This window comes from Eretmochelys imbricata, chromosome 19 (genome assembly GCF_965152235.1).
Source record: "Eretmochelys imbricata isolate rEreImb1 chromosome 19, rEreImb1.hap1, whole genome shotgun sequence".
Taxonomy (NCBI): Eukaryota; Metazoa; Chordata; order Testudines; family Cheloniidae; genus Eretmochelys; species Eretmochelys imbricata.
In genome coordinates this window covers 7,142,998-7,166,463 of record NC_135590.1, presented here as the reverse complement: position 1 = coordinate 7,166,463, position 23,466 = coordinate 7,142,998, and the positions used below count along the sequence as shown (strand labels likewise).

At 46.6% G+C, this 23,466-nt stretch overlaps 1 protein-coding gene across 7 annotated transcripts; it reads right to left on the bottom strand.

Annotated features, from left to right (window-relative positions):
- Positions 1 to 2,592: 2,592 nt before the first annotated feature.
- On the bottom strand, positions 2,593 to 23,387 carry S100PBP (S100P binding protein). Of its 7 annotated transcripts, XM_077837665.1 has the most exons (9): positions 23,312 to 23,386; positions 18,436 to 18,472; positions 17,819 to 17,888; positions 14,749 to 14,865; positions 12,431 to 13,850; positions 11,998 to 12,092; positions 10,984 to 11,090; positions 4,789 to 4,888; positions 2,593 to 3,415 (listed from the first exon to the last, which is right to left on the bottom strand). In XM_077837665.1, the coding sequence occupies exons 5-9, from the start codon at positions 13,688 to 13,690 to the stop codon at positions 3,271 to 3,273; spliced, it is 1,707 nt and encodes a 568-aa protein (XP_077693791.1). In that variant the 5' UTR covers positions 13,691 to 13,850; positions 14,749 to 14,865; positions 17,819 to 17,888; positions 18,436 to 18,472; positions 23,312 to 23,386; the 3' UTR covers positions 2,593 to 3,270. The 7 variants fall into 7 exon arrangements, with proteins under 7 accessions (XP_077693791.1, XP_077693793.1, XP_077693790.1 ...); XM_077837667.1 differs by lacking the exon at positions 14,749 to 14,865 and having other exon boundaries at positions 17,803 to 17,888; XM_077837664.1 differs by lacking the exon at positions 14,749 to 14,865.
- Between the last annotated feature and the right edge of the window lie 79 nt (positions 23,388 to 23,466).

Sequence of the window (23,466 nt, the reverse complement as noted above, 5' to 3'; positions counted from 1 at the left end):
AGCTGTAGCTCACGAAAGCTTATGCTTAAATAAATTGATTAGTCTCTAAAGTGCCACTAGTACTCCTTTTCTTTTTGCGAATACAGACTAACACGGCTGCTACTCTGACTTCTGATTGGAGAGGTTTTCTAAAAGATGCATGTTTCAGCTGTTGACATAGCCTTAAAAATTGGGCACAGTCCCACCTCAGCACTTACAGACTACCGGCAAATTGACACACCCTTAATAATAGCCTTCTTGGGACTCCATGGTGGCAGGCAAAATGTTCTCTTTCATTAATAAATGCAGTATATAGAAGTTAGAGCAGGGGGCTAAGAGTCAGACAAACCTAGGTCCCATTCCTAGCTTCACTGCTGATGCACTGAGACACCGGGCAAGTTATTTAACCTCTCTGTGTCACAGTCACCACACTTATAAAGCGATCATTACGAAGGTGAGTAAACTGCTAAGCCCCTAGAGATCCAAAATGGAAAGGTGCTAGACAAGGGCAAAATATAGTACATGAACACAGAAACACTGAAAAAGAAAACCTGGGCACTGTGCTATTTTTTTTAAATTACATTAGCCAAAGCTGCCACGAGAAAATCTGATAAAAGGGGAAACCTTGTGAGATTTGCCAAATGGTTCTGACTTGTTCAATGTTTTGCTCTTGTCATTTTTCCTGTCAGCTGCCAGAGAAAATCAGGGTGTGAAGTTGACTCCATGTTGCTAGTATTTCATGTACTATACATAAGAAATATTTTGTCACCCACTGTTGGACTGCTTTATCAATGCTTTACATAGAGCATTTAGGTGAAACAGTTATACAGCATGTGCTTAATGGTCCTTTAACACACAAAGCTACCCTAGACTAAACTGATACTTTCTCACTTAAAATGTATTCATTAATTCTAGTTTTCATTCAGCACCTTCCATGTAACCAAAAGAAAGAAAACCTGCCTGAAGCAAACACTCATGGCCGGACAAAAATTGGTTAAGGGATGTGGAACAGAAGTGTACTCTTGCATATTTGAGATGGTCTCTTCCATTAGGAGTTCTTTTAAAAGGATGGTCTCCCACCCACCTGCACAACAGTTGAGTTTTTGTTTAGAGGGGTAAGTAACTAACAAGAACAAGAGCAAACATAGGCAGAGGTTTAAAGGCCGTCCGAGTATGTGTTTGAGGCTACAGAGTCCATTGACAGGTTTCAGAGTAACAGCCGTGTTAGTCTGTATTCGCAAAAAGAAAAGGAGTACTTGTGGCACCTTAGAGACTAACCAATTTATTTGAGCATGAGCTTTCGTGAGCTACACTCCGATGAAGTGAGCTGTAGCTCACGAAAGCTCATGCTCAAATAAATTGGTTAGTCTCTAAGGTGCCACAAATACTCCTTTTCTTTTTTGAGAGTCCATTGAAAGAATCTAACATTGCAATGGTTGAGTTACTCCTTCTCAGGGAAGTTGATTTTAGCTACAAGAGAACTACTTTTCCTCCTCCTCCTCCTGGAGGAGATCCAGTTAAGCTGTCAAAGCTACAGAGAACTATGGGATGTGCCTAGGAATGATGAGATTCCTATGTATGTACTTACTATCACACAACTGACAAATTATGGAATAAGTCCCATTCCTCAAATCACATACTACACGACAGGTCTTCTGTGGAGGAATGGCGAGAAGTGATGCTGAGCTCAGCACGGTCCCCTCCTTACATCCAGTACACCAGACTGAGACAACAAATAAGGCAATATGAAGTTCCACTCGTGAGGCACAGAGAGCTGCTCTGCCAGCTGCTCCACATTTGTTTGTTAAGCTTTTTAAATTCCCTGAAGTAATTTGTCTGAGATGTGTCACTTTAAATTTCTATAAATAACTAGATGGAAATAATAAATGTATTAAGTTCAATAAATGATCTTCATTTTCACTTGTCGATTTTACAATGTGTTGTTGTTCTGCCTCATGGACTAGGTTAGAACTACACAATGCAAAGCAATAAGCATATCTGCTATTTACACTGAGACAGCTGATGAGCCAAGAGTAGGAAAGGAGGCCCTTGTTAATCATTCACTCCACCTCATCCTATAAGGAAGGGAAGTTCCAGTCCAGCAACCCTTTGTTCTGTGCACTTGCCAGATAGGGTGGACATGAAAGCTTCATCTTTCTTCACTGCAATGACCCAGGCTATCTTGGTTAACTTGCCCTTTAAAAAAAATAGAAAGCCTCCTTGAAGAATTTGTTTAGCATAAGGGGACAAGAGATCAGAACACATCCACTTAACTGTTGATAGGGTCCAAGAAAGGCCTTGTGCAGCAGAAGAGCCAATATGGACTCACAAGAAAATAGGTAAGCAACTAAGGAAGCATTCACATCAAGGCTGCTATTAAACATATGGAGGAAGCTACAAGTTCTCTCCTTGCTGTTCGTTCAGATCTCTCGACTGTCTTCACTTCAGAGCATCAGACCAGCTCTCCAACTAGAGCAAGCTGGCTCCTTTAGTTACAGTGCTGTTATTCCTAAAACATGGGTAGGAAACCAGATTGCAAGAAAGGGCAGAGGACAGGAAAGGACACACACACACACACACACAGGGTCGCATCAAAAACAAGAGACATTTTGAAGTACAAATTATTTATAAACACTATCAACAAAGTGCAAATCTACATGTAACATTTCACAAAGAAAAGCTATAACCAAAGATGACAAACAAGGGAGGCAAGTAAATTTGAGGAATGGGGAAAATAGTCTCTTAATTGATGCCAACTTGATGTGTCAAGCCAGAAGACTGCCTTTGTCAACCTTCATAAAAAGGACATCAACCACACAGGTGATTCCAACATTAATGGTGTCCTAAGGGAACCTAGCAGTTGCTCTAAAAAACTTAAAGCTTCGTTGTGAGCCCAGGCTCTGGCAAAAAGATTTCCATTCTAAATTGCATCATCCAGCTCCTGTAGCTGAAGCATTATATCTGTTAGATTTCTCATTCGGTGTGACTTCCTTTTGAACAGTGGGGACACCGCTGCTTGTCAGCGGCTCTCTGGAAAGCTTGCTTTTGTTTCAAAGGAAAATACTGATAAGAAATGCTACAAAGAGTTACCTGTACAGAACAGATCACATCTTTAATTTGTATTTAAAAAGGAGGTTCTGAAGGTCTCCAAAACAAAGACACACAAAATCCTCATACTGGCCTTATTAAAAAACAGAACAATCCATAGATCAAACAGCTAAGCTACAGGACAATTAAAAACGAACTTTAAATGTAGAAAAAACAGAGCACAGTCCCTCCGTAACAAGTAGCTCAGACATTGGAGGATGTTGTGACAGAGCTACGCTGGAAGTGGTCAGGAATGTCCTGGAAGCGACGGTGGTGGGCCAAGTTCCTGCTCACCCATTCCTTAAGGCTGCACTTTTGGGTGGGTTTCTTGGAGAACCTTGGGTATTTTCTGCAAGAACAGAAGGGGAATAAAGGTAACAGAATAATTAAGGCAAATATGGTGTGTAGGAGCATGCATACAAGAGCAGCAGGAACAGTGGCTAATTTGCAAATGCCTTCCCTCATCCCGTGGCACTTGCAGACACTTTTCTATTGCCAAAATTTTTAAAAGAAAATTATCTTGCAACGCTGCTATGTTAGGTACAGTAGAAGAGGAGTCCTTCTAGGAGCATTATCTAGTGCTTTCTGTTACCCTCCTTGCAGAGATCTGTCTCTCCATGGCCTGCCAGAGAAGTCTGAAGGTTGCTCAGTTCATGACAGTTAAATGAGAAGTAAATTCCCACAGAAGGAGCTGTTGTCATGCAAATATTGCCATTTCTTGGATCTAGCACATTCTGAAAAAGCTGCTGGCTTTGTTCAAACAAAAACCCTCAAAAATACTTCCTACAAGGACTTAAAATAAAACAAGCAAAAAAATTTCCACAACACAATTCCATTTTCATTAACTTGTTTATAACACACTTTCAGATGCAGGAAAACAAAGCTTTTCCATATTAGCTGTCAGATGCTGCCTTCCCCCTTCTGCACATAGCAGAGTTGGCTCCTCTTGAGTCTTTTCATTTGGTCTGGGCAGATATATTAGCATGGCTAGGAAATAATATTTATTAACTGCAGGACCATCTGGGGAACCATGAGACATTGGGTGGGGTCACGCTCACAAAAAAATTAACTATCAATATAGTTATTTAGGAGAAGGAAAATTCATACCAACAGCTTTTCAGTTCTACAGCAGTGGTTCAACACAAGTTATTGTGATTAAACAAGCCTAAAACAGCAAAGTGGCCTGGCAGTTTCAGTCCTGAAAGACTGGTGTCCATATTACAGGTCACCATCACAACTCACTCCTGTGTTGGGAGCCTCTCTGAAGAGTTGGAGATGGAGCCGGGGGGGGGGGGGGGGGGGCAGGGAGCGGAGAGAGAAGGGGGGACCTCCTCTAAGGAGGACAAAATTCAAAGTAAGTGTTACACTGGCAAGATAACACACAAACATTGTTACCAGATACTTGTGTTGTCACCTTGATTTGGCTTGAAATTTTGTTTCCAGCAGTGTCAGTCAGGTACTTCTGGTGAGCATTACATTCTGAATAGATATTTAGAATCCAGGACACCTTCCTTCTCAAGTTGTAACAATTTCAAACAAAGGTCAGCGTTCAGGCCTTAGCTACTTCATATTCTTAAAGTGAATTTTAAAAAAGTCAAAACAAAACACCTCCAACGGAAATAAGCTCCTGAACAAGTTACTTTGTAAAGCCTATTTCATTTCCCATTGTAAGAGGGGCTTTCCTCTGCTCCCTCCCCTCCTTACAAACATTTGATGCCATACCTCATGGTGAGGTCTGATGGATGCTGCCATCTGCGGTCCTGGGTTCGGTACTCCCTGCTGGCAACCTTATCCATCAGTGCGTACAACTCATTTAAGGCATCTGCAATGCAGCAAAGTAAGGAGTGAACGGGAGACCGCGCAGGCCACATGAAGCTGGAAAAAAGACAGCAGCAGCATGGGAACTCTGGCCCCAGCTCGTAAGGTTGCTCCTGGTCTTACACCACGGGACAAACAGAGTCTGCCCGAAAGACAAGAGGTCTACACATGTCCATTTTCAGGGACACTTGTGCAACATTTCCCTGGAAGCAGAGAAGAAGCAGACACCTGCTACTGACATGAGTAGGATACTACTTGCCCATGATGCTTGCCAAGTAGCGGACTCAGCTCCTCACTGCAGTGACGGTCCACTGCAAGGATCCATTCGCACATGTCTATAATCAGAGTGTAGCAAGAGACATCCCTGTCCACAATCACTTACATCTGAAAAGGATGTAACATTATTGCTCATGCAGCAGGGTTACCTACTGCACAGAACAAGCCCTTTCAGTAGATACAGTAGTTCTCCAAAGGCCTCACACCATGAATCCTTGGTAAGGGAATGCAACGGATGGTTTGGCAAGATACATGAGACTGTGTGTCCAGGTCACAAAATAGCTCAGACCATATCTGCAATGCTTGTACTCTTGCCCACTCCTCGCTTCAGTATCTGATAATGCAGGCTGAGACGACATACTGCACACTACTTGTGATGCACACTACAGCAGAAGTCTGTTATGATGTTGCTACCAACAGAAAACAGTGCCCTTCCTCAACCAACATGAACGGAGGTATTTCTCCCATCTTGCTACTGTAGTCATGTTGCTAACACTAGGAGTGGTTCTACATGAGACACTTCTTCATTCCACAGGAAGTGACTGCCTACTGAGTGCATCTGTGCAGAGTGGCCCCACCTCTCTTTCACCCACTGGAGCATCAGCTTCTGTTTGAAGTGACCAGTCCCAAGTCTGACAAGAGGCCATTCATTTTTAACTGCACAATTCCTAAAGATGGCTCTTTGAAAGTCCACAGTCTGTGTTCAGCCAGTATTGTTTACGGAGAAACGCAAAGTGACAAGAGGGCTAACAACATGCAGACACCCACCATGCACATGTTGCAGAGCTGTTAAGCCCAGACAGCAACTCACCCTTTGAATCCATTTAGATTAGAGTAGAAGTCCCTGGAAGACTCGTGATTTCTTCCAGTTTATCCATCTTAAGCAATTTCCCTCAAGTTCTTACTCTTTCTACACCAGGGCCCCTGACCGAGTTTCAGTCATGCCATCTTTGGGCCATCCCCCATGCCCCAAACTTTTTGCCAGTACGGCTGATGTAACTTGGATCTATTTGCTGTTCTCAGCTGCTGGGGACAGAGCACAGAGGCACTCTGGCCAGATCTCCTTACCTGCTGAAAGCCCTAGTACACTGGCGCAGTAATAGAAGACTGGTGTAGAGCTGTTAAGTCTTCTAGGGGAATTAGGGGAATGCAATAGTCTGTTCAGCTGGCTTTCCTTCTGCTTTACCCCAGCGTGATGTGAAGCCAGAAGAAAAGGTCAGAATCAGGACCATAGTTTTATTTATAAGACAGAAATTGGTGATTGATCTTTTCCATAAGGGTCTTCTGTCCATCCCTCACTCCCTCAGGGCCAGTGCAGGGTTTTTCCCTACAGCAGAGCATCTCAAAAGTGTCATAGCATGGAGCACATTTTAACATGTTTTATGGACATTTCTCCCACCCATTCACAAAAACATAAGCTACTTCCCTTTCCACTGGCAATCACAGCAATTGTTTCCATAGAAGAGTAACATTAAGCAGCCATTTAAGATTTGTAGCTTCTTTTAGCAGCTGAAAATGAGAGCCAACACCATGTAACTTGCCAATTCTCCAGACTACCAGTGGTTCTTGGATCACAGTGGAGAACCAATGCTGTACAATAGAAATAATCCCCTGCTTCTCTTTATCAGCATCTGATCTCCTTGGAATTTTTGGACTCTTCAAATACTTGGCGCTTCTTGCACTACTTAATCCAAAGATCTCAGAGTGCTTCGGCGAAAGCAATAAAAATTGTTATTGTTATGTACAGATGGAGAAAGGGGAAAGGAGGCACAGAGACAAAGTGACTTGTTACGGTCAGTCTGCATGAGAGTCAAGAATAGAACTTGGATCTCATCTCCCAGGTCTGTTCCCTGACCACTGAGTTATTTTCCTGCGCTTACAGATATATTCCCATGCCCATCCTCCCAAAATAGCAAAACGGGGAGAAGCTATACATTTACATTCGGATTTTCATAAAAGCTGAGCCCTCATTTAGATACCAAGAATCTTCAATTGTTCTCAGTGGGAACTTCTGGATGTTGAGCTCTTTTTGAAAGTCTGGTCACTAGTCTTAAACTTCCCTTAAAAAATAATCCAGCCCCCTTACTTGTTGCGTTTGGCTTCCCACTAGAGAAGCTTCTGCTTTAACGCTGGGCTTGGCTTAGGGGTGGGGGTTGGAAGGATGGAGGTAATGCTACCGTGGAACAGCTGAACGTCCAGAAGCTTCCCCTACCCCAAACACAATTTAAGTCTCATTGTGAGTAGGCACCTTTCCCAGCCTGCTGTACAAACAGAGCCCATACACTCTGAAGTCCAAACTTATCCCCCTTCCCAGGATTTGAATTTATTATGGTTTTGGGTGGGCTTTTGTTTGAAAGAACCAATTCATGCTTTCTTCCCAGACTTGGTTGGGATTAGGATTTCTCCTTCAGGAAAGCTCAGCCCACACCATAGATCCTCTCCCTGGAAGAGCACTCCCCCATACTTTATATCCAAGAGCACCAGTGAAATCAGCAGAACCCACTTAACCTCTGCCCTTAGGTCCCTTGTATGACTTAATCCTCCTTGTCTGCAACACTTCCCAAAAATCTGCAACATGTATTTAATAAAGATAGTTAACCTTCATAAATTAAAGGTATTAAATAAAATCAGGTCCTAAAAATTCCCTGAGGCACTTCACAAGTTGTCTCCTCTCTCTCTGCCCCAGAGGATCCAGCTTCATCATGTTTTTGCCCAGCTACCAATGGCATGATCGAGTTGGGAAGCATTACAATGCAAATTGTGTGTTTCCAGAGAGGAGATAAACAGGTCACCTCCAAGTGGAGGCAGCCCTGTGTACCTAATATGCTGTGTCAATCTGCCCTTGGATAGAACTCCTGGTACAGTTTTACTAGCAGTGGAGATCTTAAGGAAAAAGGCTATTAGATACCAGATTGGAAGAGCTAGTATTGCTTTCCAGGTACCAAACAGCTTACAAGTCTGAAGAGAGTCCACATGACGCCATGAAAGTTGTCTGAGCAGCAGGTGGTGCAAGCACTATTCAATATGCATAATTATGATGTCAATATCCTGCAAAGGCAAATTTACTGAACAATGTTGCAAAAATCAAGAGAAGGATATACAGAGGGAGAGGAAAAAAACTCACCACTAAATTTGTTCTTCACCTGCTCTTTAAAAAAAAGGGGGTTCTCAGCTGTTCTGTATTCTCTCTCTTATAGACCAAGACGAAGTAACAAAACTGGGTGAACGTTCAATGCCAAGAGCCACAACAATAGTCACTTCCAGTTATGAAACTAGGGAGCCTCATCACTAGTGACAAATGATTCTGGACCAAACAGAATCCACAATGAGGATCTCATCAAGAAGGATTTGTTTCTATTTACGGTTGAATGAAGACCAATAATGAAGTTTGAATACTAAGCTAGTGGTCAGCTGGCAAAATTTCTTTGTGGTCAATTATGGACAGTTTCAGCCAGTCATTTGGAAACAGATGTTCAAATCACATCACAATTTTACATCTGCTAGGACACAGCCTCTGCAGCATTTAGATTCATGTGGAAAGCTGCAAACAAATCTATTTCATTGGAAATATTCTATTCCCTAGTTCCTGGAGGATATCCATAGACCCAAAGCCACAGGTTTATTCTGCACAGGGTCAGTTCACTTTGCCAAACAGGGAAAAGTTAGCTCAGAAAATGGACTCCTTCCAAACTATCCAATATCCATAAAGACTAAATGGTTGGCAGTTAGTGCAGCTGTTACCTTTAAGTGGTTTAGCCCACAAAAGCCACCAACATGAGCACAGAAAAGTTTTATTTGTATAATATTGTGCTGGGTGCTATACAGACAGGTAAAAAGACAAGTCCCTGCCCCAGACTAGCTTACAATTGAAACATGCAATATACAAATGATGGACAAGAGATGTGCTACAACAAAGAAGTGTGGGGGAGATTATGCTGAAGAGTGTGAACAATTAAGTTAAATGCCAAAGTACAAGTGACAGCCTACAATACAAAAAAAGACTAAAAGTGGTGGCATAACGAGGTATTACTTTCAGTCACCTGGTTGGTTACCCCTTCCCAGCAAAAGGCACAGATCTGGTGGGCTTTCTGGCCTAGATTCCAGGAGGAATTACTCACAGCTACAATACATGTGCTGTGGCTCCTTGACAGGGTTTGATTACAAATTCTCACTGGGTTTATATGTGTATGGAGAAAGGATCTTATGTGACCCAACTGGAAAAACCCTCCCACCTGTCACGCTACATTCCAAGCCTAAAGTTATTTGGAACATTTCCACTAAGAAGCAAAAAGATTAGGTGCATCACACATAACATTCTTCCTCAGTGAAATGGAAGATCCTGCCAGCCTCATTCATCAGGCTCCTTCCTGACTTGCTACGACTCAGAGATACACCTTGCATTTTTAATTTGAAAGGAGGAGAAAACGGGTCATAATTAGTTTTCCTCGCAGAGTCCCCTCTGCATTATGTATGCGATATTCATAGACCGGAAAGCAGCCCCATGGCTCTGCGGCTGTTTGCACTGCCCAGAGAAGTGGTGGCTCCATGTGAGCAGCGACAACTGTCAGTTTCTTGAAACTCTCAAGAAGGGCCAGTTACCACACCCATGAAAAGCCTGACGAACGAACACAGTTTGAGGCCTTCTTTGTAAGCCGCAAGGGCCATATTTAACCTCTGGAGTTTCTCAATTCCACCCACAATTCCTTCAGGGGTAGCTCTTCATCTACTATTCATGTTTGCTCTTTACGTGGAGATTCTTCTTTAACCTCTGTCAGCAATAGCTTTTGTATGACTGATCTGAGAGGTGCACAGCCTAAGAGTCCTGGAAGGTATTTGCAGGAATTTCAAGCCTTACTACTTGGCACTTAAGTTAAAGGTTTCACAGTTTTAAGTTCTATGCTGCCAGCTAGGAAGAATGGCCTCCCATCACTAATCACCATCAGAGACAAGCGCCCGTGTCTACCTCTCCCATTTTGCATTTTATGGCCAATTTATAAGTGCAATGCCCTCACTGCCCAAAGTGCCAGTTTTTGACAGTGTACCTGCATTCACCACACAACTTGAGCATGTGCATCAAACTCCTTGTCTATCGCAGCTCTTACAGGCAGAGAAGCTGCTTCTGAGCTTGTCCCAAAGTGGGGGTGGTTACATATTGGACCCTAAGTTCCCTCTAAGCTGCGCGGCCATGCAGCAGCCTATTAAGCACCGCACAGGCGCTCAGGGGACAGATGGCTCTCCCCCAGCCCCAACCCAGCCCCGGCAGGGGAAAGGCGCCCTTCCCCCAGCCTCGGCCTAGATCTGCCATGGTGGGGTGAGGATCTCCCCCCAGCCCAAGTGTTGCTGCGGGGAGAGAGGACTGCGGGGCGTCCTCTCTCCCCACCGTAGCCCTGGGGCAGCCTGCACCCCAAACCCCTCATCCCCGGCTCCACCCCAGAGCCCGCACCCCCAGCTGGAGCCCTCATCCCCCCGCACACACACCCCAACCCTCCGCCCCAGCCCTGAGCCCCCTCCCATACTCCGAACCCCTCAGCCCCACCCCCACCACATGAATTTTGTTATGTACACCAATATGGAGATGATGAGTTACACATGATCTCCATATTGGTGCGCATAAAATTAATTCTGCACATCCGTGGGAAAAATTGGAGGGAACACGGATTGGACCCCACAGTCTCCATAAGTGGAGCAGGCAACATTATTCTTATTGCTACCTAAAAAATAATATCTGAACCAACTTTGCTGAATGCAAACTGACAAAATTTGGTCCTTTTGGTTTGGTCTGTGCCTTCCCCTCACCCCATCCCAATCCTTACTGCAGGTTACCTGGTGTAGGATCCATGGAATTCTTTACATGGGCACGCACACATTGGATATAAATACACTTCTTTTGCTCAAGTTCTGCTTCGGAAATGCATATCCGTTGTTTTGGTCTTTAAAAAAAAAAGAGAAAAGTTAATTTTTCTGAAGTACCTGTCAAGCAAGGCTCCATGATTTCCTGTGTGGCAAATACAGATGGAAGGTCCTTATAGCACTATTCTTTTGGACACACTAGTTGTAAGAAGGAGATCTGGCAAGCCACTCCTAGGAGCAGGACAGCTGACAAGTTTGCTCTCAGCCTGTGGGAGGAGGGGATGCTTGTCTCCCATTAGCAGTGACCTACAGAAAGTTGAGGAGTGACAATGGCAGGAAGCACCAAAGTCTGATTGGAGTGAGACTCAGAGCTGAAGTAGGTGGAGGGAAGGGAGTAGCAAATCTAGGAGTAAGAAAAGATCATGTCAGCATCTTTCCCCATGTCACAGACTGCCTGCTTTAAAGAGGGTGGGTGAGGTAATATCTTTTTATTGGACCAACTTCTGTTAAATACAAGATATTACCTCACCCACCTTGTCTCTGATATCCTGGGACCGACAGGGCTACAACAGCACTGCATACTGCCTGCTTTGATAGTTAACATGCTTCCCTATCTTTGGTCCGCAGTATTGTTGCTGCCATCTGCTGGAAACCAAAGGGATAAAGGGGAACAGTGACCACAGCAGGTGTTCTCACACATTCATAATATGAACTACATCCTAATAGTATCTCAGACACCGCCTCTCAGACTCAGGACAGCTTGGATCACCTCCCCTCCCATTCACAAGTAACCCTTGTGACAACTACAGCAATCGCTTCCATGGAAAATATTACCTAACAGGGCATTAAATAAATTTACTTGCAATTTAGCAAAAGTGGAAATGAGAAGAGTTATTACCCTGTGAGCAGCCAACTCTCCAGACCCCTAGCGAATGCTCCACAAACCAGCGTGAGAATTGCTGAGCTAAGGTATGTTTAACATGTTACCTTTCTTCCACCTGTGGCACAGGAATGACTTTGCCTAGCTTCTTCCCACAGGTAGTGTCTTCCCCACAGTTCTGGTCTAAGACTGCAGAGTTTGACTGGATAGAGGAGGAGAAAGAGGATTAGCCTGACAAGACACTCCTGTGTCCATTAAGATGCATTATTTTCCTATAGAAAAGCTTACTTATTGTGCAAGGCTGCAAACCCATGTATGCACCCTGATATTGCTACTGACAACTGACCTATAATGTTTAAATAAAAACGTGTGTGATCCATCCACCCTACTGCTTATTTGTTCTGCTTCACAAGCTTATGGCTTTGTTGAAAGACAAAAACATTTCACTTTAAAACATACTGATTAAAAAACATTTTCTATTAAAAATACTTAGGCAAGGCTGCTTTATAAGAGTAAAGAGACAGAGGTGTGTGCTGTTACTTTAAGATTCTCTGGTGATTCTTCAACAGACATGGATTCCTGGCTCAAATCTTCCTTTTGGGAGCCAAAGGTCCCTGATAATCCATTGTCTGTTCCTTTGGAAGGGTCCTGATTTAAGACGACATTAGAGGTTTTTGGATGCAGTAGCAGTACAGGTGCTGTATTCTCCACTTTGTCCTTACTTTGACTATAGGCAGGGTCAGGAGAGTATGTGGAAAATTTTGTGTGCGCATCACAGAAGGAAGAGGATTCTTTGATTTCTGATGGCAGCTTTTCCACATTATCCATGCCCCCCCTGTGCTGCTCTTTAGAAACCAGGGACTCAAGGGACTCTTCAACAACCAAGCTATTAGAACTGATTTCCTCATACTCTATACTTTGTTTGCTTGCATTTTGTAGATGGTCATCTCTTATTACTTGTGAAGCTTTTTCGCCGGTTTTCTCCAAGCCATCATCGCCTTTCGGCTGATCTACTGAATCTGCATCAGTTGGGGAAAGACTTAGAGGCCCCTGAAGATCACAGTCAAATAGCGTACAAACGACTTGATCTGATTTCAAGCAGTCCACGTTCAAGCATCCTTCACCCTCAGAATTAGCTGTTTCATTCTCAAGAATTCGAAAATATCCGGTATTAACTGAAGAGCCAGTCTGAGATAGAGACTCGTTACTTACTAACTCATCTATGGTCCTGAATGTCGTCTCTGTGCCTTCAGGGGGGACTGATGCCCAACTACAATTGCTACTCACTTCCTTCTCACTTTGCCCCCATACATCTAGAGTCACTAACGCACTCTCTCCAGTGGAGTTCTGGTCATCTCCTAAGCAATCATCTGCTAACATTTCCCTACACTCTTCCTCGGTATAATTGAAGGGAGAGTTCCCTTGCTCATCATCTGAGGGTTCCAGCAAAGAGTCATCTGGCTCACTATCATCAAAACATCTAGTTGTATCCACAGAAAGGACTACCGCACTGTCTTCTGGAAGACTAACTCTGATGACAATGTTCTCCAGCTCAGTATCATCCAGACAGCCAGGGAAGCAGGCAGAATCTGGGTAGCATAGTGGTAGTTTCTTTGATGGACATGGAGTGCTACAATAATTACTCAAGTGGCACTGTTTCTTAGCAGCTGATTGCAGGGGCTGATCCTCCTCCAGCAAGTCTAAGGGCCTTTTAGTCTTGTGGATTGTATCATTAACAAGAGTCACTTTATGATTAGGATATACACCAAGCCCAGAGGAATGTGGAGAGCTGTCTTCCATGATGCCGTTGGTCTCTGTATTTAAGTGACCTCACTGCTTCTGCTTTGGCCACTAGAACCAAGGGCAGAATAGGTACCAGTGTTTACTGAGCCTCTAATCAGCCTATAATGTGCTTCACTCTTCCAGAAAGTTAGTCAGTCACAAGACGGATCCCACTTGCCTGCAAAGAAAAAACAACATAAGTGAACTAAAGGAGTGTTTCTCACCTGTTCGTATCTCAGCTAATCTTACTCCCTTCGCAGTCCCCTCTGTCCTCTGGAAAAACAGATGTACACCTCTCCACCTTGGGCAAGTTAAGTGTTGGATTTTCACTTGGCCCAGAACAGCTTACACTTATCCTGTGACTGATCCATGTTAGAAATACTAGTCACTTTAAAATCTAGGGAATTCTGCTGCCTAACTTTTAAGGAAAAAAAGTATTGCACATATTTTGCCTCTGTTGTTTCTCTTAAATTTAGTCCTTCCTGATGCAGCAGCAAGGGAAGAGCCTATCAGCATCCACTCTTGGAGCAAGTAGCCCAATGTCTGAAGATACCTGGCCTCCATAGCCTTCACTCCTGGCTATTATAACCTTTAATAACTTTTATTTAAGTCATAACAGAGTGAGCTTGCTCACGCTATTCAAACATCAGCTAGAGAACTACAGCCTGTAAGCCAGACAAGCTAATGAGCAATCCCCCACATAGAGACGGCTCACAAGTCAGAGGTCTAACTTCAACAGCTATATTAGCCAGCACTAATAGAGTCTAAATCATGAATACAGTGACCACTGCATGCGGTTTTCTTTTAAGCTGTTGATATAATCAGTGTAACATGCCTCAAAAAAGACTGTATAAAGAAACATTGTATGTTTTCATAGCACCTTTCATCCAAGGATCATAGAGCAGTTTGCATACTAAATGAAGCCTCAAACCTTTCCTCCCTCTCCAGTGAGATAGCATTATATCATTTTAAAATAAGAAAACTAACAAACAAAAGGGTTAAATAATATTATAATGTTAATCCTTTTAATAGGTAATAATATTTCTTTGGATGTGCTCTTAGATTCGTATACTTACACCCTTCCTTGAGGACCTGGTGCTGAGAGACAAAGGACCAGCCCTGCCTCTGGCATGCCAAACGAATCTGATGGTCCAAGTTTCTCAATGCCCGAGATGGATGGTAGACAATGTTGCCTGATTTAAGGAGGTTAATATTATCATTTTAGATAATCTGGGTTATAGGCTCACCAGTTAATCTGATTAGAAGATAATAAGGTTCTTGTCCCAGAACCAGGCTACACAGAGTTTGCAAGGACACTTGGGATATACGACAAGGATGCTCACACTGAGACAAACGTAGCCTTAAAGACTTTTATTGAGATAAATGGAATAGTAATCAAATAGTAAAATAATCAGAGTTACAAAGGAAATAATATTGTTCTAGAGATACATGTGATATTATGCACTATAAAGCTTTTGATTAATATACTCAGACCCTTCCTTGATAACCTGGTATGAGATAAAGGACCAGCCTTGCCTCTGGCATACCAAGAGAGTTCAGGTCCAGGTTCCTCAATTCAGGAGTGGGAGGTGCATTGCTTAGGAGAAGCTAAAGAGCTAAGAGCTATAGAAGACTAAAGAAGCTAACTTAGAGTTTTACTTAACTCACTGACGTAAAACTTACAATTAAGAACTAACAGACTAATAAACAAAAGGATAATAAACTAAGAATGAAGAAGCTTCCTTGGCACAGTTGGTCACTCCTCTTACAGATCTTGAACACTTGAGCCCTCCTTCTATGTCCAAACTTAGTTTCCTCACCCAAAAGATGCCAGGGAACACTTGCTCCAGAGGCAGGTATGTTCGTACATACTGATGACACACATACATGTTAATGACATTAGCTCATTCTCACATTTGTTATTTCCGTCCTAACCGGTTATTTCCAAGTTCTTTGTGGTGTACCTGTTAAGTTTAAAGAGGGTATGAACTTAGGTAGCTCTCCTATGCCAACCTGCTTCAATGCATCCTTTATCTACATTAAAGGTTGCAACCATATATGGACCTTATGGTTTAGCTCATCACCACCTATTTAGGTGAAAGGTCCCAAACATATGTACGCTAACTTTGCCTTAGCTCCGCATACAGGATGTGGCCTGTAGGTCCCTTGTGTTACAGCCAAAAATACTCTAATATAAATCTATAAACCTAGTATAATAAAACAAATAATCAAACACACAAAAAAATAAGAAACCCATAAGAAAAGCTATATAGGCAAGCAAGCAGACTAGCCCTGTAGGCTACAATAACAATAGAGCTGAAGGATCATATGATGGAAAAATACACTAATTCAACATGCTGGTTTGCCCTAAGCTAATGCTCAGCCTTCCATGCCCAAGTCTAACTTCCTCACCCTCAAGATATTGGGGTGCACCTTTCCTATAGCTTAGGATATTAATACATATTAATGCCATTTAGCTAACTGTCATATCCGTCACTTCTTGCTCAAGCAGGTTGGCGGTTATCGTTTCCATGTTCCTTTGGTTGCCATTTACCATTAGGTTTCAATTCCTGCCACAAAGCAAGCTATTCCTAGTTCCCCAAAATCTAAGGATAACCATCAGGCCATTTATCTACGCCAAAGGTGGCAGACCTACTATACTTATGCTAACTTGTTTAAGCTAATATCTTACAGCAGTGGTTCTCAACCAGGGGTACATATACCCCAGGTGGTATGCAGAGGTCTTTCAGGGGGGTAAGTCAGCTCTTCTAGATATTTGCTTAGTTTTACAACAGGCTACATAAAACACACTAGCAAAGTCAATACAAACTAAAATTTCATACAATGACTTGAAAATTTGAAAGCAAGCACTTTTTCAGTAATAGTGCACTGTGACACTTTTTGTCTTTTTATGTCTGATTTTGTAAGCTAGTAGTTTTTAAAGTGAGGTGAAGCCTGGCGTACGCAAGACAAATCAGACTCCTGAAAGGCGTATAATAGTCTGGAAAGGTTGAGAGCCAGTCTTACAGGATACAGACCTGTACGTTCCTTGCCTTTATTACATTCAGCTATAATGCAAGCCAGCCCTATAGGCTGCAACAACAAAGTAACGCCATCCTCTTCCTAGGCCTGCTATGCAGATGGCTAGCCCCATAGTATAGCTACTAGACCAGAATCTATCCCAAATATATATACTTATTAAAAAAGAAAAATAGATAGAAACACACTACATATAGGCCTCATTAGCCAAAAATACCCCACAAACAAAACCTGTAGTAGTTTTCCTGAGCAACTCTTGATTTCATATTTTCTTAAACTCTTACTCTGTAAGAATATCATAGTCTGGGAACCTAGTATTCATCTGACTCTCTTCAATCAGTTAGTCTCAATAGTGGGAGGTATTTTCTGTCCCCTTTGACCAACTGGGATAAAGAAACAGCTTTTGTCCATACTCTTCACACTTTCTATTGGTTTGCTTGCTTACTGGGTCTAATGAGGAGGGGTTTGTTAGGGAGCTACACTATATAGAAGAGAAAATCAGGCCGCCCTGCGGCTTAGAGGGCTTCTGGCTACCATCCCAGTCTAAACACAGGAAAGAAAGGAAATACAGAAGGGAGCAGCCACATATTTAGAAGAAAAAGGGGAAGGTAACTGATATGGTAGTCTGTACTTGCACAATGTTTTGCAATTCAGATACAAATATTTTAACAGAAGAAATAGAGCAATAAAGAAAACTAAGAACTGGTTTGGTTAGGTTCTGGGGATTGCTTATGGATACTTGTTACTGTGTGGACTACTCTATTACAACATAAACCTGAAGTAGTAGAACTACGGAAGTCCAGATTTAGACTGTTTTAGCAAACACGTTCAAACATATTTACCTGCTCCGTTCATAAAATAAAGATAATTTCTTTAACTGCCATCCCTGCTGACTCACCTTTCCATCTGAAAGCCAACCTGGGTACTGTACTTTCTGCCTCACACATCAACAGATTGTGCAATCAGAATTTAAGTAACAATGCTATTGTTGATACGTGAACCAGAACAGAGTCCAGCTCCTTGCCCCAGGGCTGCGTTGACTCTGCAGGACTAACTGAAGTAAAAAAAATAAACTTGTTAGTAAAGTATACCTGACTGAATACTCACAGGGAGTGAGTCTGCTGAGTTAAGAAGTCCATTTTCAGAGTAGAACCATGCTTTAAGTTGTAGGGGACACCTGCCATTGGACAAAGTTTAAAAAAAATGTTTCAAGGCTCAATCTCTCTACGTCCTAGTAAAGAAAGAAATAGGTTAGAAGAGTCATTGGCAGGATGTTAGCTGTAAGTAAACTCAGAGAGCAAAGATGAAATGTAAAAATATTAAATACCGATATGGACTGTAATATCGCATCTTAGTAGCTATGTAAAGTGAAATCCTACTCCTTTACATCAAAGCTATACGCAATTCAGACCCTTAGATCCCTTGCCTAGACTTCAGTTCTATTCACACCTTTTTACTGATCTATTTCCTCTGTAAATACCTATTAGCCTTTGTAACCTTGATTTTTAAATGTTCCCAATTAATATTAAATTGTCAAAGATAAGGATACATTAAATCAAACTTAGTTTCCAGGTCCGAGGCTCTAGGTTGGGTACAGACAATTTAATTTAGCAGTGGACCCTGGAGGACACTTTGAACAATAGAACTTAAGAGAAAAATTATTAGTTAAGCAAACAGACATACAATTACTGTACCATTTACACAGGTACTAAAATTATACTCACATTCAAAGATGGAATGGTGTATGAGCTGATCAGCCTACTGACAACAAAATGAAGTATAGCTTTTATAATCAGGTAACCTAGCTGTATGCTTTTGGTGTTAATTGGAGCTTCCTCCAAGTTAGCAAAGCTACTCCTTTTGTAACTTATTAAAATACTAATTAACATTAAATCTATTACCATATTCACATTCTGCCACTTCTTTATCGGCTCTTTACATTACAGATTATTTAAATTAACACCTGCACCAATTTCCTTTCCATGCTATCAGTATAGATAGCATTTTAATAAAACATTCCAAATTCTCAAAAACACTCATTAAAAATGGCTGCTAAAACCAGTTATAACCGCAACATAACTCGAGGTCATGTCCTTGCTACCTTCCATTTTCCCATCTTGCTATCTCCAACTTATCTCTAACTTTTATTTCCACTAACAAGCTCAATTTTTCATACTCCTCCATATTTAGCCTAATTTCTACTTATTTTTTAACCTAGCACATTTTATAGACTACATCTTCTCCCTTTGTAGTTTTCCTTTCACCTGAACAGCACCTACTTCATCATCACTCATTTTTGTTGAGCCTTTCCTCTGATTTCTTCCAATTAAATACCTGGTTTTCCACCTTTCCTTCTGCCAGCTTTACCCTCATTTCTAAAGGCAGCCTCAAGGTATAAATATCACATCCATTTTTATTTTCTGTTTCTAGAGTCCACCCAAGGGAACAAGTCTCTCTTACATTACCTAATCCATTTCTTATGCAGAAATTCTCACACACACAGAATTTCTCTTTCTGGGGAGCAGAGGTCTCTAAAGGAATGGGCATTTAGTGCCCATAGATCACATTCTATTTGGGGGCAATCAGGAAGAGGGAGGGAGTACCAGGAGGCAGTATTGCCCCAGTCAGAGCCCTTGAGAGGTGGGCTCTGACTGGGGAGTGGGCAGTGCCCCTTGTAGCCTTATTAATGGATTGGTGGTTAACTAATTTAAATTGATCAATCACTTAGACCACAATGGTCAATGAAGGTTTGGTCTCCTGAGGGCTACAGCATCAGGATGATGATCATCAGTATCATTAGAATAAAAGATGCTAGAAGCACATAAGAAACAACTGCAAGTCTCTTTGTTCGTCTGCTTAGTGCACTTTTTAATAATCCCACAAACACTAAAATACAACAGATAGAGAAAGAGTGTGAAGTTTAGCCCTATGATTAGCATCACTCACATCTCCTGCAGGGTAACCATAGAGAGTCAGTGATTATCTTCCTCCTCCTCATCACTACTACCACCACCACCAGTGGTTGCCATCCTAGCATCTCTCCTCTTCTTTGCCCCTCCCTCCCCCACAGGCTGGCTCACCTTTTATTGAATCATGCTTACACACACTAAGACTCATACATATGCATATGCTTCCAATGCCTTTTTCCTCATCCATACTTCCACATCCCACTAATTTAGGGGCACCTCATTTCTCATTGGCTATCCCTTAGTTCCCCTTACTCTCATTATACTCTCTGTAAACTAGTTCCCATGGTAACCTGCAGAATTTCTCATGATGTTACAACTGGGTGCCTCGGGGTTTAGACAAGTACACTGTGGTCTATTTTCCCTAACATCACCCACTGGCACATTCTTTACAGTAACCTTGTAATTTCACTGGTACAGGGTTATTCCTGGGCCACCTTCTTATGCCAACGCTCCTTAGGCCTAATATGGCTAAGTGAAATCTTATAGGCCTCAACTTGTAGGCCCCATCACCCAACATTAATTTTTATGTTTCGCTCTATATCTTAAATATACTTAATATCTATTATTCTTGGCTGCACCCTCCTGCCCAGAGTTCACCTCAGCAGGGGGACAAGGGGTCAGGACCCCCCCTCCTCCCCATTACAGTCCATCTGGAGGTGGAAGTTGTGGTCAGGAACCCCCATTACATCCCACCTGGAGGGCAAGGGGGGTCAGCTGTGGTTGGGGTCAGGGCTCCCCCCATCACATGCCACTCCTGCGGGAAACCAGAGGGCCCTGCACCCCAACTCCGCAGACAGACTTGACTTTCAGTCAGCAGGTAACGGAAGGTTTATTAGTCGACAGGAACACAGCGTAGAACAGAACATGTTAACACGGAAACCAGTGACTTTCAGACAAGTCCATCTTGGGGGGAGGGGAGCCCGGAGCCAGGGCTCTGGCCCTCCCCCTGCGCCCCAAGCCAGCCGAGAGACTCGCTTCCAGCTGCCTGGCCCCCTCTCTGCACAGCCCTACAACGTCCTTCTTAAGGAGATGGCTACACACCATCACCACGCTGTTCCCAAGTGGTCAGGGACTCACAGGCCTGCGCTCTCTCAGCACACCACGGTCCCTGGGAGGAACCCCTTCAGTGCCAAAGCCCAGCTGGGGGAGGGGGGGGAGCGGCCCCCCCCGTCACAGCCCAGCTGGGGGGGGAGCGGCAGTTGGGGTCAGGGCCCCCCCGTCACAGCCCAGCTGGGGGGGGGAGCGGCAGTTGGGGTCAGGGCCCCCCCCCGTCACAGCCCAGCTGGGGGGGGGGAGCGGCAGTTGGGGTCAGGGCCCCCCCCCGTCACAGCCCAGCTGGGGGGGGGGGAGCGGCAGTTGGGGTCAGGGCCCCCCCCCGTCACAGCCCAGCTGGAAAGGGGGGGGGAGCGGCAGTTGGGGTCAGGGCCCCCCCCCGTCACAGCCCAGCTGGAAAGGGGGGGGGAGCGGCAGTTGGGGTCAGGGCCCCCCCGTCACAGCCCAGCTGGAAAGGGGGGGGGAGCGGCAGTTGGGGTCAGGGCCCCCCCCCGTCACAGCCCAGCTGGGGGGGGGGGAGCGGCAGTTGGGGTCAGGGCCCCCCCCCGTCACAGCCCAGCTGGGGGGGGGGGAGCGGCAGTTGGGGTCAGGGCCCCCCCCCGTCACAGCCCAGCTGGAAAGGGGGGGGAGCGGCAGTTGGGGTCAGGGCCCCCCCCCGTCACAGCCCAGCTGGAAAGGGGGGGGGAGCGGCAGTTGGGGTCAGGGCCCCCCCCCGTCACAGCCCAGCTGGAGGGGGGGGGGAGCGGCAGTTGGGGTCAGGGCCCCCCCCGTCACAGCCCAGCTGGAGGGGGGGGGGAGCGGCAGTTGGGGTCAGGGCCCCCCCCCCGTCACAGCCCAGCTGGAGAGGGGGGGGAGCGGCAGTTGGGGTCAGGGCCCCCCCCCCCGTCACAGCCCAGCTGGAGGGGGGGGGGAGCGGCAGTTGGGGTCAGGGCCCCCCCCCCCCGTCACAGCCCAGCTGGAGGGGGGGGGGAGCGGCAGTTGGGGTCAGGGCCCCCCCCCCCCGTCACAGCCCAGCTGGAGGGGGGGGGGAGCGGCAGTTGGGGTCAGGGCCCCCCCCCCCGTCACAGCCCAGCTGGAGGGGGGGGGGAGCGGCAGTTGGGGTCAGGGCCCCCCCCCCCGTCACAGCCCAGCTGGAGGGGGGGGGGGAGCGGCAGTTGGGGTCAGGGCCCCCCCCCCGTCACAGCCCAGCTGGAGGGGGGGGGGGAGCGGCAGTTGGGGTCAGGGCCCCCCCCCCCATCACAGCCCAGCTGGAGGGGGGGGGGAGCGGCAGTTGGGGTCAGGGCCCCCCCCCCCCGTCACAGCCCAGCTGGAGGGGGGGGGGAGCGGCAGTTGGGGTCAGGGCCCCCCCCCCGTCACAGCCCAGCTGGAGAGGGGGGGAGCGGCAGTTGGGGTCAGGGCCCCCCCCCGTCACAGCCCAGCTGGAGAGGGGGGGGAGCGGCAGTTGGGGTCAGGGCCCCCCCCCGTCACAGCCCAGCTGGAGAGGGGGGGGAGCGGCAGTTGGGGTCAGGACCCCCCCCCCGTCACAGCCCAGCTGGAGAGGGGGGGGGAGCGGCAGTTGGGGTCAGGACCCCCCCCCCGTCACAGCCCAGCTGGAGAGGGGGGGGAGCGGCAGTTGGGGTCAGGACCCCCCCCGTCACAGCCCAGCTGGAGAGGGGGGGGGAGCGGCAGTTGGGGTCAGGACCCCCCCCCCGTCACAGCCCAGCTGGAGAGGGGGGGGAGCGGCAGTTGGGGTCAGGACCCCCCCCCCGTCACAGCCCAGCTGGAGAGGGGGGGAGCAGCAGTTGGGGTCAGGACCCCCCCCCCCGTCACAGCCCAGCTGGAGAGGGGGGGAGCAGCAGTTGGGGTCAGGGCCCCCCCGTCACAGCCCAGCTGGAGGGGGGGGGGGAGCGGCAGTTGGGGTCAGGGCCCCCCCCCGTCACAGCCCAGCTGGAGGGGGGGGGAGCGGCAGTTGGGGTCAGGGCCCCCCCCCCCGTCACAGCCCAGCTGGAGGGGGGGGGGAGCGGCAGTTGGGGTCAGGGCCCCCCCCCCGTCACAGCCCAGCTGGAGAGGGGGGGGAGCGGCAGTTGGGGTCAGGGCCCCCCCCCGTCACAGCCCAGCTGGAGAGGGGGGGGAGCGGCAGTTGGGGTCAGGACCCCCCCCGTCACAGCCCAGCTGGAGAGGGGGGGGAGCGGCAGTTGGGGTCAGGACCCCCCCCCCCGTCACAGCCCAGCTGGAGAGGGGGGGGAGCGGCAGTTGGGGTCAGGACCCCCCCCGTCACAGCCCAGCTGGAGAGGGGGGGGAGCGGCAGTTGGGGTCAGGACCCCCCCCCCCGTCACAGCCCAGCTGGAGAGGGGGGGGAGCGGCAGTTGGGGTCAGGACCCCCCCCCCCGTCACAGCCCAGCTGGAGGGGGGGGGGAGCGGCAGTTGGGGTCAGGGCCCCCCCGTCACAGCCCAGCTGGAGGGGGGGGAGCGGCAGTTGGGGTCAGGGCCCCCCCCCCGTCACAGCCCAGCTGGAGGGCGGGGGGGAGCGGCAGTTGGGGTCAGGGCCCCCCCGGTCAGAACTCGCGCGCGCTCCCTCCCTCGGGGGAGACTCACTCACCCGCCGCCATCTCAGACGCGACCCCTGGGCTCCAATCGCGACTAACTAACGCGAGCTGCTTAGGGCTTTTGGGAGGGGGGGAAGGGCCTCACAGGCTCCGCCCCCGCCCGCTGCGAGGCCACGCCCCCCATCGATGTGCTCTGGGCTTGACTCCT